Consider the following 17,750-nt stretch of genomic DNA (forward strand, 5'->3'; position numbering starts at 1 on the left):
CTTATTTTTCATATCAGAAAGTTGAAGTTGGGGAGGCTGTGACCTGTGCGGCTCTGGTGTAGGAGCACGAATGTGACGGATGAGAGCGTGGGCCCCAGTGCCAGAATGCTGTGTTTGGGGTCCCCGCTGGTTCACTTCAGTGCTGTGTGGTCCTGAGCAAGTTGGCTGACCTCTCTGTGCCTCCACTTCCTCAGCTGCAAACCCATTTCATGTGGGTTTTGGGAAGATTCCACACGATCATTCCTATCAGGTGTTGGAGCCGTACCTGGCAGGTAGGCGACACCCACTGCCGTTGTCGTTACGGTGTCTCTACCCAGCAGAGTGGAAAGCACACGCAGCATTGGCCCCTGGGGCTTCAGTTTTGATTTGACCGAGGTGACAGCCCAAAATAAAGCAGGCAACAATCTCCCTCACCCCCAAGGCTGTTTAGGAGGCCACCAAGTCCAGCCTGCAGAGGCCCCGGGATTTCACCTGAACCTCACAAAATAGCTGCTCCACCCCCTCTCTGCCCCCTGCATGGGCACACACCACGTGCTTGCCCCCAGCTATACATAGAGCTGGCCTCAGCCGGGTGGAAAGCAACGGGAGATTACCGGGAGATAAGCGTCAGCTCTCCGGGGTTTCGGGAGGACACACAGTTGTTGAATTGTTTGACGTGTGGCCAGATGGTATCAGGGACAGTGGGTGAGAACAGCCGCTGGCTCTTAGCTTCCATGGACAGAGCAGGAGAGCAGCCAGGGTATTTTTAATGCCTGGCCTGAGGGACATTCCCTCGGAGCAAGGACCTGTGACATTTTCCCCAGGCTCCTCAGTCCTCAGATGTTATTTTTCAGATTCGGGGCCCTGCAGGAGGGCGCTCAGAGTCCCCACATTGAGTCACTCCTCCTTTTACCTCCCACCCGCCTCCCCGACCTTCCCTCTGACCGCGAAGCAAATGTGTCCTCCTTGCCTGTGAAGACAGCTCTCGGGAAGGGGCACAAAGGCAGCTTTCTTCCCATCTGCCCCTGGATAGAGGCTCGGAAGTGCTGCAAAGGCACGGACTTGGGGGGCATAGGCAGACATAGAGGCCCCTGGCACACTGCGCTGCTGTCCTCTGGGCCCAGGGAGCTTGTCCTCGGGTGCTTCTGAATTAGCTTCCCCTCCTTTCATGGGCAAACTTCTGGAACAGGTGATCCACACCTGCTCCAACGTGTCCTTGCCACCCACTCACCTGCCTAATGCCCAGGGCTCCGGCTCTGTCCCAGTTCCTCACTAAAAGGTCTCAGGTGACTTACGGGTCCTGAAAGGAGAGCCCACGTGGGGGTCCCACCCTGGTGACTCCCTGCAACGTTCCATCTGGCCACCTACTCCTTCTCAAGGTCCTCTCTTCCCGTGACTTTGGAGTCACGACACTGTTCCTGCCCTCCTCCTGCTTCTCCCACAGTCCTCTCTGCCTCTTCTCACTCTCCCCCTACGAGGCGGCCGATCCCTGGAAATGTCACCCCTGCATCACCCCTGCACCTCTGCCCTTCACAGCTCCATTTGGGACCTCCCCCCTGAGCTACATGTAGGCCGGCACCTCCAGCTCTTGGATGGACTTCCGTGGCCATGAACTCATTGCGTGTCAATCTGGGCTGAGAACCGTCCCAGGGTCTGGTGTGCCCTCCCCCCACCGCTGTATGGTCCTTCACTCTGCTGCCCCACTGGAGATTCCGCAGTCATCTTGCCTCCCCCTCCCCTTTGGTTCCCCTCCCTTCTCTCTCCAAAGCCACAGGTGAGATACCAGGTCTGCCTGACTCTCCATTAGTAACATCACCTCACAAGCTGCACCTTCTCCATCGACCACTACCGCCTCCATCAGAGACCCCCCCCCACTTAACTCTGGCATCAGCCTCCCAGCTGGTCTCCCTCCTTCTTCACTCTCCTTTCTCTCTGCCTGGTCTGTGCCCTCAGATCCCCGCCCAGACTCACAGCCATATCGCTCTTCTCTTTGGACATCTCCCAGATCAGGCCCGCTAGTGCTAACATGCAGTTCTTCACACTCTTTCTCACGTACGTGCCTTGGACACACGACTCCTCTGAGCGTCCCCGAAAGAAGCCCTCTGCCCAGGAAAGTTAGCCGCCCTCCGACCTCCCCCTGCCGGCACCCCAGCCTTTGCCTGGGCCGTTTCTTTTTCCAGGACGACCGGCGGCTCTCCTCTGCCTACTGGCACACTCCCCCCGGTCAAGGTCCAGCAGTGCCCTCATTCACTCGTTCATTTATTTCAGAAACTTATTTATTTGATGCAAAGTAGTGGGTGATGTGAGCTCATCTCTTCTGATTTCTCACAGAAAGCCAGAGATGTCTAAAAAGGGCACCCACTTCAGACCACGAGTCACTGAATGCCTTTTGAGCTGACATCTATGAGTAGACTTCAAGGATAACAGGAGTTGGTGGAGAATGGAGGGAAGGGGCCCCAGAGAGAGGGAAGGGCAAAGGTCACAGCAGCACTTGTTTAGGCCTTTGTGTGGGTCAGAACATGCATCCCCTACAGGCAGCTGCAGGGGGACTGGCCTAGGGCTCGGGAGCACCCCTGACAAGGGTATTCTGCCTAAAGAGGCAGAGTGGCCCCAGGTGAGGCTGAGGAAGCCAGGCCACACCACACAGGGCATGGAAATTAAATCTGCGTGATTGACATCCCTGCCCAGGAATTCTCTCTCTCTCTCCATAGCCTTTATTTTCTAGTTCTTAAGCACCCACTTAATTTTCATTAGCTTCTTCCTTAACAAAGTCACAAGGCCCATGATGCCGACACACTTTTGTTTAGCACACACCTTGATCATAGTAGATCCTCAATGAACAGTTATGTTCTCTTTCTATTTCAGTACATCAGGCTTTGGTATTTTTGAGTCAGCCCAGGGTCCGGAACCCTACCCAGCTGTCGTGGCATTAAGAGGAAATGGTAACATTGATTAAGCACTCACTGCATGACAAGCACTGTGTCAAACACTTGGTGCACTTTATTTCATGCGACCTTCCCAGCGGCATGATGAAATAGATATTGTTATTGTCCATGTTTTACAGCGGAGTCACGGCGGTGGCAACCAAGTCCGTAATCCACGTCTCTGACTCCAAGCCCTGTATTCTTAATCACCAGGATTTACCATCCCTGGTCACTTAGTTATTTAAAGATGAGGTCTAGTTTGACCCCATCACTGCAGAGGTATCGGGGTACAATATATACCTGAACGATGCGATATGAAGAAAGAGAGAGAAAGGGCATACATACTATGAATGTCAACTTTTTTACTACTGACTGATGCTTATTACTTAATAGAACTCTTCCATAAAGTTATTTTTGTACTCAAAGGAATCAGCAATGGCCAAAGCAAATCCTAACGTTTCTGGAAAGAATGTAGACTATGCGATGCCCAGGGGCTACATGGAGCAACCAGTGAGAGGCAGCCCCCCTCTCAGGGTGGATGAGAGGGGAGACCCCCTGAGAAGGAACCAGCCAACCAAACCAGCAAAACCCGCAGAGGAAAGATTTTTAGTTGATAAGAGAAAACTGCAGTCGGGTCTGAAGAGTGATGCAGTTTTCCAGAGTTTAGGCAACACGGTCTCTCATCTTTTCTCCTCTTCGTGTTTGTCACACCAAATCACAGTAATTGGCAACAATGGCATCTTTCTCTTGGGCTCAAATGTCCCTTGAATTTGTGATATGCTTGGGCTAGTCCACCCTTTCATATAAAGTCTGAGTGTCTCTAAAGAACAATACGAGACACGACAGAGGCTGGATACGGGGTCCTCCTCCATAGGGAGAGGAGATTGATGACCCAGAGGAGACGCGTGCACAACTCTCACGATTGTGAAGTCAGCGTCGGAGCGCTGTGTCTCTGCAATAGGCTATTGGAATTCACAGAAAGGAGGCTGGAGTGAAATACGACCCTGGAGCTGGGCTTGGCAGCCGAGGGTGGCCAAGGCTGGCAGCACTTGAGTGAGCAGTGGGACTGGGCTGTGGCAGAGTGGAGAAAGGAACATGTCAGCTAGAGATCTGGGACCAGAGCAAAGGTAGAGGTGATATCCAGCCACGTGTGAGAGGCAGACACAGTGCCTGGCCTGCTCCACCGGCCCAGCAGTGGTTCTTGGTCCTGGGGAGAATGGGTCAGTCCAGAGTCAGCCCAGAAGGCCCTGGGCTTTCACCAAAGCCACCTTCCCACCCCCGCCTTCCCCCACCAATCTAATGGTCTCTTGGGTTACAGCCAGCCCTGGTCGCCCTTGGCTTAGGCTCATGAAAGGTGCTTGCTAGGGCTGATGGAAGTGATGACAGAGCTCAAGTGGGCAGGCTTTGAGCCTAATCACGGTGGGAGGCGAGAGTGATGAGGCACCGCGGGGGTTGTGCTCTAGTGCACCTAGGAGGAGGCGAGCGGGTCTCTGCGGGCATGGTCTCGGGATGCACCATGCCTGGGACTAGGCTTAGTGAAACAAGAAAGGAGGAGCTGAGTTTGCCCAAGGTAGCGCCTCCCCTTCCACTCACACATACACGGCAATGGGGGGAATTAAAAGGCCAAGATGGACACACCTAGGGGAGGCACACGTTTGCATCGACTGAAAACCAACAAAATGTGGTGCGATAAGCCTAGGAGAGATCAGTGTTAAATTCTGTTTCATTCTCAGAGTTAATTTCTTATATTCTTGGCAATGTTAATATTTCTCTTCTATGCCTAAGGTAGAGGAGCCTGCAAGGCCAAGCAAAGGCCCAGAGGCCACCGTTGGAAAATGTTCTGCCGCATCACTTTAAAATAAACTGGCAAGTTATAATGGCGTTTTCCAGAGTGAGGAATGAAATCTGCTGTATCAGAGTCGTGGGGTGTGGCTCGTGGTCTATGAAAAGGTAGCTTCCTGAGCCCCAGGCCAGAGCTATTCTCTGTTTGCTCATGACGAAGCCCAGGAAGCCTTGCTGTAACCAGCGTGGCCAGTGATTCTCGTGCGCACTGAAGTTTAAGAACCACCATCAGAGGCTCATGCTCTAGGAGTGGTGAACATATCAGCATCACAAAGACATTAGGCCTTATCATCATTAACTCTGAGTAATAGACATAGATACATGTAAGGTAAAGTTTTGACAGCATGAAATAGAACAGTGGCTGACCCTGAAAACCAGAAAACTGTTTCAAAAATGACCTTGTTTAACAAATTGAATGCAATAGACTGAAGCCAAATGACTTTTGCTGAATGGACTGGCTTGTTTGAACAGTTCAGGAAGGCTCACGATGAGTCATAAGATAAACACAGATGATGATGTCTTTCATCCTACGCTTCCTCGGGTCCCAGGCAACATCCAAGAAAGGAGAGAAAACTGCATGAGGGGTGGGGGATGCCATTCATTACCTGGCCCTCCATCCCCAGCCCCCAGGGCCACAACACAGGACAGCCTTAGCCGTAGAGGAACAGGAGTGGTTAGGAGCTACAGAGAAAGAAGGAGAATGGGAACATATGAGAAGGTCACGGAAGGAAGAATAAATAGGCAAAGAAAGCCCTGGAGACGTTATAACAGCAGAGGAAATCCAAGAGAGAAACCACAGATGCTGAGTGAAGTGGAGACACAGAAATAAAGGAGGAAATGGGAGAAGCAACCATAGAAGAGAAAGGGGGGTGTTTAGGGCCCAAGTTGTAGAGCCAAGTAGATCCAGGTCGGCCCACCAGGAAAACAAGAAATCCTAAGGGTATATGAACCAAAGAGCAAAACTGCAAAATGTGAAGCAAAACCCGATAGAAATGAAAGGAAAAAACAGACAAACCACTAAAATTGAGAAGAAGGCCCAGGCGTTTGCTCTGACCCCTTTCATTCAACACAGAGCTGGACATTCCTCCCAGTGCAAGGACAAAACACAAGGAAGTAAGAAGCCATACCTATATTGGAAGGAGAGAAATTAAGTGTTCCTAAATGCAGTTGACCGAATGCCTGCATGGAAAATCCCAAGGGATCTACCCCCGCAAAACTCTTAGAATTAATAACAGTTTAGTGGGGTTGCCAGATGCAAGATAAACATACAAAAGCCAATTATATATCTATCTATTGGCAGTAAATACAGGGACACCAAAATTTAAAATGCAATACTATTTACAACCACTCAAAAATGTAAACACTGAGGTAGAAAAGTCATAAAACATGCATAAGATTTATCTGCTAAAAACCATACAATACTGATGACAGAGATGGAAGGAGACTTAAATAAGTGAAGCATGGTTTTGCAAGACATTACTATTTGGGGGAAACTGGGTAAAATGTATGTGAGATCTGGCTGTGTTATTTATTTTTATATGTACATAAGTTTCTTGTAGATTTTACTGATATAGAAGATGCATAGCACATAATTTACAAATAATAATAAAATGTTCTCTATTGGAAATTTCTGATATGACCAACTGATTCTCATGGCAAGTTTCTCTTGATTTTTCCTAAACTCTTATACTGCTGGCCAACCTGTGGTTTCAAAGCAACTGTGATTTGACAAATGCAATTGCAACTCTTTTATTTGAAAGAATTAAAAGAAAATAAAAATGGACACGAAAGCAAAAATCAAAAACAACATTTTAGCAGAAAAGAGTGATAGTCCTTATCTTCCTTCTCCTCCCCAGTTTCCAGGCCTGGAAGCAGTTCCTATTAAAAATTTCCATCCAGGCATTTTTTTCCCTATTCTTTCTTTATATTATATTTTATTTTTTTAATTTTATTTTTAATTACAGTTTACATTCAACATAATTTTGTATTAGTTTCAGGTGTACAGCACAATTAGACACTCACATGATTTACAAACCGGCCCCCCTGATATTCCCAGTCCCTGCCTGGTAGCATCATTGTTACAAAATTCTTGCCTATGGCTAGACCACCTGGAAAGTTCCTGATCTCTCTGTATTATTTCTTAAAACTGCATGTTAATCTACAGTGCTCTTTTTTTTAAAGTTTAACTGAAGAAAAAAGTCATATTAACATTTCACGATGTCTCCGGTAGCTTCGTCATTCTATCTCTTTTTCAAGCCCCCTTCAGCCAGATGGCAGGAATTCGGGGGTCTCCCTACTTCCTTGCATGTAAGTTTCAGGAGCTCCCCCGAGCTTGTGTTTGGGGTCATCTGTGTTGGTGGCCACTCAGAATAGTTTTCGGCCATGTGCTCACCTCGATTGCTGCCACATCCTCTTCGCCCCCAGGTTCTACCAGCTTTTTTTAAAAAAGATTTTATTTATTTATCTTTAGAGGGGAAGGGAAGGAGAGAGGGAGAGAAATATCAATGTATGGTTGCCTCTTGTGCGTCCCCTGCTGGGAACTGGCCTGCAACCCAGGTTTGCAGGCCTGCGCTCAATCCACTCAGCTATCCCAGCCAGGTACCAGTTCTTCCTCTCCATGAGCTGCAGGAAACCTTCAGAACCCATCTCGGGTCTATTTGCCAGATACTCCCAACAGACATTCCTACTCCCCAAGTGGGGAGACTTGAGAACTATGCTTAGATATTAGGGACACAGGTCTCCTTTATTCTAAGGTCCTTCAGCCCATCTGGTGTCCTCTTGTGTCCTCACCCCTCTCCAGGTTCATTTCATGGCTGGGGAAGGGCTCAGGTTCCCTTGTCAGGTATTTATGAGCATTCAAGTACTCTGCTTCTTTTCTTTTAAAACAGCTTTTTTTTTTTTCCATTTATTGATTCTAGAGAGAGGGGATGGGAGGGGAGAAGAGAGCAAGAGAAACATCAGTGTTGCTCATGCCCTGACCGGGGACCCAACCCACAACCTACGCATGTGCCCTGACTGGGAATCAAACCGTCAACCCTTCAGCTTGCAGGACGACGCTCAGCCACCTGAACCACACCAGTCAAGGCTCTGCTTCCTTTCTCTCTTTTCTCCAGATTCAAATTTCGACCAGCCTGCGGGCACAGAAGGGTGTGTGGGAGTGGGTGCATTCTTCCAAACTTCGCATCATAGGTCTGGTCCTCGGTTTCTCTCCTCAGTTGAGCACTCTGCTGAACCAGCCTTCTCCCACGAGGATGAAAACACTGAGAACCTTAAAATAGGGCCCTGTGATGTCGTCCACCTCTCTCTGCCTTGGGCTCACTTACTCTCCTTGTCTTTCCCTTCAGCTTGTGGCCCAAATCCTGGAGCATAAAGACATAGGCTTTGCAATGGTCGATTCCAAGAAAGAGGCCAAGCTTGCCAAGAAACTGGGTGAGTGTGATTTCTTTAGCTCTATCAGGAAGAACGAAGTGTCTTGCAAGAAGAGTATAGTTTCATTTATTCTTGTATGAGAACTGGGTTTTATGTTTCTTTTCATTACGATGCACTTGTACACCCTCGTCTTGAGTTGTGAAAGAGTTTCATTAAAGTCAGTACTGGCCTGGATTGAATGGTTTTACATTAATCATCAGATACATTTTTGTATCAGGTACAACGACGAGGGGAAGAGTTTCTTCCCGGGGAAACTGGCTTTTAAGATTTAAACCTTTATTTTTAGATCCTAGAGTTAAAAGGCCAGCTTCTCTCTCTCTCTACCATCGTGGTCTTTCAGAGGGGAGAGCAAATCTCTCCTTTTATCACCTGGTGTTGCCTTACCTGTTGGTTTCTAAATGAAAGGCTAAACCGCAGCTGGGCATTCATCACCAAGGACGAGAGGGAGAGTTTAGATGAGGGATGCTTAAATGACTACACAGCATGAGTTGAAATCTCTTGTGTCAATACATCACGCAGAAGCTCAGTGCGCTTTAAGATTCTTACACCTCTAATCCCAACGAGAGAGAAAGCAGGTAGCTTTTCCGGTTTTCGAACACGCCACACGTGTACTGCCCGTTTTGCTTTTTCTGCATGACCAGCAAACAATGGCCATAGCAGGAGGTTGTAAAACAGCACTTTTGAAGAAAGGTTAATTGGATTTGGAGTAGTAAGCACAGGGAAAACAAAATAGGTTAGTGGTGGTTCAATAAATACCTTCAGGTCCATGAAAAGTTCATTATCTCTGAAAATTACAAACAACTGTTTTGTATTTTCAAGAAGACCAGCCTTGCGGGGTTTTTTTTCTTTCATTTTTTTTTTTTTTTACATTTAAATTGAAGGAGATGGTGTTTAAGTCAGACACAAGGAAGAACTCACTTTGAAATGATAATGAATTATTAAGCATGTCTGTGGTATCTCTTTCTCTAGAGACAAATTAAGGAATATTTTTCCTCTCGAGCAGGAAAGCAAAGTAGGTTAAACTCTTTGCTTCATCAAAAGCTGTTTAATGAATTCTTTCGCCTCCCCAGCACCTGTTGATTCCCAAGTCTTCTTCCTTCCCATTGTTACTGAGAAGCTGGATTTCCGGTGAATTTAGTTCGAGGAAAACACTAGTGTTCCAGAGATCTAAAAACTTAGGGGAGCCCTGACTGGTGTGGCTCCGTGGGTTGGGTGTCGTCCCACAAACGGAAAGGTCCCCAGTTCAAGTCCCTGTTGGGGCACATTGTCTGGGCTGTGGGTTCAGTCCCCGAACCGTGCATACACGGAAGACAACCAGTCAATGTTTCTCTCCCTCTCTTTTTCCCTCCCTTCCTCTCTATAAAAATTTCTAAAAAATTGAATGACAATAAAAATAAAAATTTAGGGAAGACAAGTTGGGCAAGTATTTGTAAGACTGGCCCGGTAAATATTCTCCCAATGGAGGACATGATGGGGCTTGAAAAGTCTGAAGAAGCCTTTCTCCAAGCTCAGCCTGGAGGAATTATTGGAGGTTTGTTCTCGACCACGTGGTCCTCGGAGTTTCCAGGACAATGGTGTTATATGAACCTGCTCCTTCATATCCAGCCTCTCTTCTACTTGCCTGAACCAGGGCAATAACCTCCTAACTGGTTTCACTTAGAACAAAATCCAACAGCAGGATGCTGGCTGATATTCCCCACGGTACTCTTGTGATCAGTCATTGCCACGTTCAAGGATACGGGATGCATTGCTCATTTGGATTTAGAAGTGGTGCTCCATGGTGTGCCTGGGGATCTTCGGATGCGCCCTGGGACCCAGCAGGCAGGGGGCTAGCAGCCTCCGTTCCCTAGAGATTTGCAAAGGAGTTTATTCAGAGAAAGCATTCTCCAGCTCACAGAGAGTTTGCAAACCATTAATCTAAGCAACTAAGGAGACCTGAAGTTGGACTAAATGCCAGCCTCAGCTATTTGGCCTCTCTCAGGGGAGGTCTTCCAGCAAGTGTTTGTCCAAGCACACGGCCTTATGCCAAGAGTAATGGAGGGTAGAAAGAAGAGTCTCACCCTGCCCTGCAGCATTCTCAGTTCGCTGGGGACAGAGGACGTGCAGAATTCAGCTCCTCTAGAAAAGCAAGCTGTTCAGCCTGGCCACAAACATTTAGGGGGTGTCTGGGGTGTCCAGCATACCCAGGCTCTGGGTGATGCCTGACAGCAATGGCCCTACCATTAGAGAGCTCACTGTTGTTGTGAGTGCCCATATGTGAAGCTCAGAGAAGATCCATCATGGTGGGAGAGAGTGAAGTGGCCTTCCCGGGGGAAAAATGGTCCCTAAGCTGAAACCTGAAGTACTGACCAAGATGGTGGAGACAACCACATTTAATGTGTGGTCCGAGACAACTTTTATTCTTCCAGTGTGGCTGAGAGACACCAAAAGGTTGGGCTCCCCTGCTGGAGAATCATGCCCTGTGACTTTTCGGTTACACACCCTTTCGTATCAGCTGTGGGCGAGGAGCAAAGGTCATTACAGGGGTTAAGAGAGCAGAACTCAAAGGAGCACAGTTCCACTCATCTGGAGCCTGGCCAATGGGACGGTGTTTCCTGCATCAGAATCATATTGTCCTGGGAACTCTCGCTTTCTTCCAGGTTTCACTGAAGAAGGAAGCCTGTACATTCTGAAGGGTGATCGCACAATTGAGTTTGATGGCGAGTTCGCAGCTGACGTCCTGGTGGAGTTTCTCCTGGACGTAAGCGTCTGTGCACAGTGGCCCTGCATGGAGTTGCTTGGGTTCAAATGTAGGGGAAGTCAGACCTTCAAATAAGAACACAGAGGCTGGGTAACCCCTCCTGGTCTAAGACAGATTTCTCAGGCTTCATGAAAAACTAAGGAGTGCCTGCATCACAGGGCTATTTACTTCCCCTGGGAAGCTGGACCTAAAGTCACTGTCTTATTTGTGATCAGAATTGTGTAGTAGTAACATGTTATTTCTCTTATAAGTTATACACCCACATCCCCTGAAATCCCCTTGGCTTTGCTCCAGTGCTCTGAACAAGAGATGGGGAGTCTGAGGAAGAGGGGGATAGTCACCTGAGGATCTGTAGGGAGAGAAGTAACCATCCGCTGAGTTACCCTGAGTTACCCTCAGAGTGGACTAAAAAAGGGGCGGGATTAATGAGCCCCAATATCATCCCTCCTCTCAGCCGTGGAGGTACGCATGCTCGGGCAAATAGAGGAACAAACACTACAAAAATATTTTATCCATAAACTCACGCTTTCAATAACAGCTGTGAGGTCAGGTTCAAGCTGTTTTGAGCAGAGTGCTGTATAGATTAAGAACACCCATCCTTACTGGTGATTCTTTAGCTACCAGCCCATGCGTAGTGGTCTCTCGCCTTTTCTCCCAAACCTCAAAAACTGAGAGCAAAAGTCGGAGTGAATGGAAGGTCACCTCCTACGAAAAAGTGCCCATAGATTGTCCTTGGCCCTTTCATTGACCCGTAACCTTTAGCCCTGACAAAGCGGAGGGCAGCAACTGAACAACTCTGGCAAGGCCAAGGCTTTCAGAAGTTCCTGGTGGAAACCAGACTCAAGCCGCCTTAACCACTAAGCAACATGACTGACCCTCACAAACAGAAGTCCAGGGTGAGGGCAAGTTTTAGACTTGATCAAATTAGGACTCTAGTCCCATTTTTTTCTGTAAGTTACAGATAATGCATCAGGGTGTGGGCTTCGTCCCCCAGATGACTATTCTCAAGTTGGTTCTAAGGCAGCCAGTGGCAGGAGCACATACGTCCCATTTCCTCATTAATATTTAATGAGAAATGGGGTGGAGGGTGGATCTGGCTTCCCACTGTTGCCTTAAAGTGAAAGCAGGACTTTCCTGAAGCTTTCAGCAAATCTGCCCTGGAGATTCATTGACCAGAATTGGGTTTCATGCCATTCCTAAGTCAATAACTGGCAAGAGGAATAGAACTGCCCCAGACCAACCAGTCTACCCCTTGATAGATGAGTTAAGATCAGTTCCTTAAAAGGTGCTGCTGCTGTACTCACTGGGGGAGGGTGGGGTGGGTGCTGAGGCACCATCCAAAGTCCACAACTTCCCTGCAAAGCCCTCTGCCTGTGTGCCTGATTCGTGGGAAGGGACCGATTTTGTATGTGTGTGTGTGTGGCATTTCAGCTCATTGAAGACCCAGTGGAGGTCATCAGCAACAAACTGGAGGTCCAAGCCTTTGAACGCATTGAGGACCAGATCAAACTCATTGGCTTTTTTAAGAGCGAGGACTCAGAATGTAAGTAGCCCATCAACCCCAGCCTGTCAGTCCAAAGGCTAGATTCCCAACCAGGGAGGTCAGATTATCCATAAAGAGGAGGGGCCACCAGCAGGTCTTGTGCAGGGTAGCAGAGAAACTTCCTGTGCAATGGGACACTTGAGTCACTTACGCAAAACAGGCTGGGGAGCTGAAAGGGCACTAAGGCGGGGCCGTGTTCTCTGGCCTTGAAGGGGCCAGGGGTAGTGGACTGCTTTACAGAAGAGAGAAAAGCCCTCCCTCCACGTTTCTACCTGCCCACCCACCAGTGGAATTCTCCCCTAAAACAGGGCACATGGTGGGCTGTCTCCCTGACACCAGAGCTCCCGCGGTCACCAGCCGGAGAGCTTCTCAGTCACTGGGACAGCATGAGAGGAAAACTGGGCTGGGGCTGGGCCTGACAGCTGCAGTACAATGTGGAAAATTGCTGGCCAGCCCAGCTGACCACCAAGGCAGCCGGAGATCGCGCACCACACCCTTGGGTGTGTTCCTTTGAAAGCTTTGCGGCCAGGTTTTGGGTGGGCCCAGGAACCTCTCACAGCATCAGCACAACCCGTGGGGGGGGGAGGGGGATATGTGGGGTCAGGATTCCAGTAGCATTAGTACGGGAGGGAAATGCAAATAAGGGCTGCTTTGGGCTATTCCTGGGAACTCCGCAATATTTTGAAATGATCTGTGAAGCCGTGTCTCTACCCCATCTGCCAGCTGGCCTCCTTCATCATCTCAGCAACCCACCAATTTTCTCTCCCCCGTGACCCAATGGGATGGTCTCCTCATTTGCTACATAAAAGCCTCTATTCACCCTCCTTAAGAGAGAGTTGGGGGAAGGTGGCTGGCCAGGGAGTTTGACTTTACTTCAGTTTTCACATTTCCGGATGGATGCTGACCACTCTCTGGGATGCTTCTCATGAGATCAGAGTAGAAAACCAGACCACGTTCCCTGAAGACAGCTGCTGTTTGCAGAGGTGGAGGCTTCAACCCAAGCTTGAAGCACCAACCTGGGATTGATTACCTTGCCGCACCCTTTTCCATTGCAATAAAGATACAGACTGGCTTCCCAAGAGAAGTAGGGGTTCTCCTAACACAGGTCTAGGCCAGGCTTTCTATCAGAGTAGGAGTTCAGGAGGCGGAGGGAGGTTCATCAGCCACAAGAGAATTCTGATGGAGCCTACTCTGCCTTAGATATAAGTGGCTTAACTATGGCTCTAACCCCTTCCCTTTCTGTGCTCTCCCACTTCCCTCTATTCATCCTCCTAGTCTCCCACCCATCTTCTTCCCTGTGCTCAACCCTCTACCCCAACTGTCAGCCTGTTCTCCACGTGTTGTGACAACATAATCACTTGTGTGAGGACAAGTGTGTGTGACTGTGGATCAGTATGTACAGGTGTCTTGTACATTTTCCAACCCCTCTCTCAGCTGCACTTACGCGTTTGCCTCTGTGTGGCAGCTGCCACACTGCTCTGTGAGGGTCCGTAACCCTTGCAGGGCTGTGAGCCTTTGCTCACTGTCCTTGTCTTACTCATCCTGGAGTTGTCTGAGCCAGCATGACTCTTGAAATGTTTCTGATTGAATATTAGAAAAGTCTGCAGGCTCCTGGAATTCTAGCAAAAACTTATGCCTCTGATAATGAAAGGGTATAGAATTCCATGAAATGGAAAAAGTTAATCTCATTAAGAATGAATCACAGGATCACTGACTCTCTGGATTATGGAACTTTTGCAGAGCAACCACCAGCCGCGCACCACAGCACCATTATCATCACCCTGCCATCCAAGGCTAGAAAACCAACCTCCCTACCCAGGCTGGGCGTGGTCAGATACAGCACGGCCACACCCTGGTGCCCTTGAGCCTCTTCGCCAGTGTGGACTCCAGTTTAGGACCGGAGTCCCCCGCAGTCTTTATTCATTGTAAGGGATCAGAATAAAACAAGAAAACCTGAAAGGAGGGAGAGAAAAACCAGGATTCACCATAGAGAGTACTCCTGCTAAGCAGTTGAAAGTACTTCTGTGATGTCATTTTTGACTGAGTTGCTTGGCACGATGAGAAGGATTTCTCCTCACATCGTGCTCGTTCATACAGCGGGGTGCACTGCCTCAAGGGCACATTTGTCACCAGTAGCAAGTCTGAGCCAGAGAACTTTTTCTTTTGGTCTGGAGCTGGGCAATTTCTTTCCTTGCCCTTGTTCTCTCTAGGTTGTCTCCTTTCCATCTACCAATTTCATAAAACATGCAAAAGTGTGGCAAAGAGTTCTTTTGGGGGATTGAATGCCAGTCAGTTAAAACTCCTTCGGGAAACTGAGGGTTTAAGTAATACCAAGGAATTATCTATCTGAATAAGATCTACTTAATAGTGATCTGATCAGGATTAATTGGCTTCCCGCTCTCTCTGCATTGTTTAAAGAGAAACGTCTGCTGTGTGCTTCTGGAAAACGTCTCTCCCTTCTATCTCTCTCCTCTTAGATTACAAGGCTTTTGAAGAGGCAGCTGAACACTTTCAGCCGTACATCAAATTTTTCGCGACCTTTGACAAAGGGGTGAGTACCTATGAAACCCCAATTGGAGCACTTCCATACTCGGGAGGTATTCCAGTTGGAACTTTCCACCACCCTCTTTTCTTTTAGCAACACTAACTACCCTCCACCCATTCACACTTTCCCCGAAGTGTTAGAACTATGGCGGTAAATCACTACCGGATGAGAGATGCGTGTGAAGATGTTTAATGCAGAAGATAGTAGGGGTATTTCTGAAAACATCCAATGAAAAGCGACATACCAACCACTTGGGGTCATTTTTGGCACTAAGAATGGCGAGTGTGTGGGCCCAGAGTGTGTGGGACACTAATCGCTGAGCGTCCTTTTCTTGCAGCCCCCCTCCCCCTCCCTGGTTGCGCACTTTTCCTCCTCTGGGCTGGGATGGGGGATGCAATGGGGAAGGGCGTGGGCCTCTGGAGCCCTGGCTGCTTCGTCTTCAGGCGGAGCCACTGATGTACTTCTCTGTGATTCAATTGCTCTTCATTCCCCAGGTATGGAAGGAAGGTGCCTTTATAAGCCAAACAATGGCAGAGATAGAGGGACCTTGAATCAAGGGGTAATTCACTTGGGGTCTGCTGGACTTGGAGCACAGTGTCCTGGCTCCAGGCGCCACTAAATGGCTGCCCTTTGCCCAGGGCCTTCTGTGTGGGGGACACAGTTGATATATCTCACTAATACAACCTCTAACTCTTTAAACAACTTCGAAAGTGAACCCACCCCCAACTTTCCACATGAGAAAAAGGAATTTAGAAAGGTTAAGTAGTATCCAAGGTCTCCAGTGAATTAATGGTGGAGCTGAGATCCCAGTTTAGGACAATCTGTGCCCCAATCCACGTCCTTCCCTCTGGACTGCATGGTTAAGTAAAAGACCCTGTCCCTACCCTTGAGAATCAAGGTGCACACTCACACGCTCACAACCACACAACACACATGCATAACACACTTAAAACACACACCACATACACATAATACATATGCAGGCAACATACACACTGTATAATACACAAATGTCACACATACCCACACTCACGTACACACATTAACACACACCCAATACGCACACTCTGAATACTGGAAGTACTCTGTGAAAAGCAAGTACTTTGTGAAAAACGAGGAAATCTGTAGATGCTGAAGCTGGGAAAGGAACGGTGCTAAGAGACTGCATTCCATTCATACATGTATTGAACCACTTCTACGGCTATCACCCCAGTTTACAAGCTTATAATGCAGAAGAGAGGTCCATAATCTAAATGATGTCATCTAAACTTGGAGAAAGTTCACCCTAATTGGTGGGATTAGAGTTGGGAGAGATCTTGAGCAAGAATAGCAAAAAGAGTAATAATTATCACTCATTAAGTAATTTTTATGCGTATATGCCAGGCTTTGTGCTAAGAATTTTATAGAGGTTTTCTCATTTCATCTTCTCAACACCCCTGTAAGACAGGGGGTTGTGTTTACAGTCTACAGAGGTTGATACTGAGGCACCGAGAGATTGCGATTCGCTCATGGTCATTTAGTGGGTACTGAAGCCCGAGGTAATTGTGGGTCAGCCCGACTCCAAAGTCAGTGCCCTGCACGACTCTAGCCCAGAAAAAGAACCAGTGCATGTAAAATGCACCGGGCACACAGTGAGCCTGCGGTGACTGTCAGCTAGCTGTGAGGACCGTTGCTAATAAAGCCAGTCCTTCAGGCCCCAGAGGACAGACCTTGCAAAGGGATATTAGTAGAGAAGGGGAGGGACAGAAAAGCTGAAACTGAGTCCATCACTGACGGCTGGTTCCGATCGGTCAGGAGTGACCAGTGCTGGGTAGGAACTCACCCCAGGAAAGAGAGTCAGGCAGACAAGTGTGGCCAAGCAACAAAGCCTCGGTTCTTAGAAGGGTGGTGCAGTGCCGGCCAAGTTCAGGGTGGGGTCAGTTCTCAGATGTGCCTCCCAGCCGGACCTTATGGCTTCATGTCTGTGGCCCATGAAGAAGGTGAGGCGGGCTATAAAAACTCAGAAGACTCTTTACTAAAAGCTCTATAAGACACTGAGTCATAAGCATGACCATGCACATGGCCTAGTGGGACTTCCTACTATCTAAAAGGAGGAGGACAAACGGTCTCTCCCTCTGTGAGAAACACAGAGGGCAGAGCTGTCCCGCTGCAAGGACTCACTGGCGTTTGGGACTTAAAAGCTTGTGCCCGTCAACTACGGGTGTGGGGGACGGTGCCCAGTGGAGAGGTGGGGCCCGGAAGGCGTGGTTGCACCCACCGTGTCACTCAGGACGACACACAATTTAACCCGATGGACTGTTTATTTCTGGGCTTTTCCTGTTAATATTTTCAGACTGTGGTTGATCGTGGATAACTGAAACCATGGATAAGGGGGTTGCTGCTATGTATGAGTTGGAGAAACCTAAAGAGGGGGAGATGCTGGGGCTGCTGATGTTGGTTTGGGAACTAGTAGTTTCCCAACACCACCCACATGGGTATTTCCCAGGAAGCTTTAAAACTGTGGATTCCTGGGCTCTAGCCCTGGAAATTTGGAGGGGTTTTTTTAGGATTTTGACAGGGCCCAGGAATATGCATTTTCAAAAAGCATATTTTGAAAACCAGGGGATTTTACCAGGCACATTGGTTTGGGACCAGAACCAATCTATGGATCCCGATCTGAAATCAAGCCCCCGAAGGAGCAAGACAGGGTCAGAGGGCTGAGGATGGTCGCTCTGCTGCAGCTTACGGCCTGAAATATGTCAGTTCTAA

General features: G+C 48.4%; 1 protein-coding gene across 1 annotated transcript in view; it reads left to right on the forward strand.

Annotated features, from left to right (window-relative positions):
* The window catches only part of CASQ2 (calsequestrin 2), a 56,306-nt gene that overhangs the window by 13,446 nt on the left and 25,110 nt on the right, over positions 1-17,750 (forward strand). The window contains exons 2-5 of the mRNA XM_037135068.2: positions 8,090-8,174; positions 10,814-10,914; positions 12,346-12,457; positions 14,935-15,008. Coding sequence (XP_036990963.2) covers positions 8,090-8,174; positions 10,814-10,914; positions 12,346-12,457; positions 14,935-15,008 — 372 coding nt within the window. The remainder of the gene's footprint in view (positions 1-8,089; positions 8,175-10,813; positions 10,915-12,345; positions 12,458-14,934; positions 15,009-17,750) is intronic.

Source organism: Artibeus jamaicensis, unplaced genomic scaffold (assembly GCF_021234435.1).
Source record: "Artibeus jamaicensis isolate MK-2021 breed Jamaican fruit bat unplaced genomic scaffold, CSHL_Jam_final scaffold_1689, whole genome shotgun sequence".
Lineage (NCBI taxonomy): Eukaryota > Metazoa > Chordata > Mammalia > Chiroptera > Phyllostomidae > Artibeus > Artibeus jamaicensis.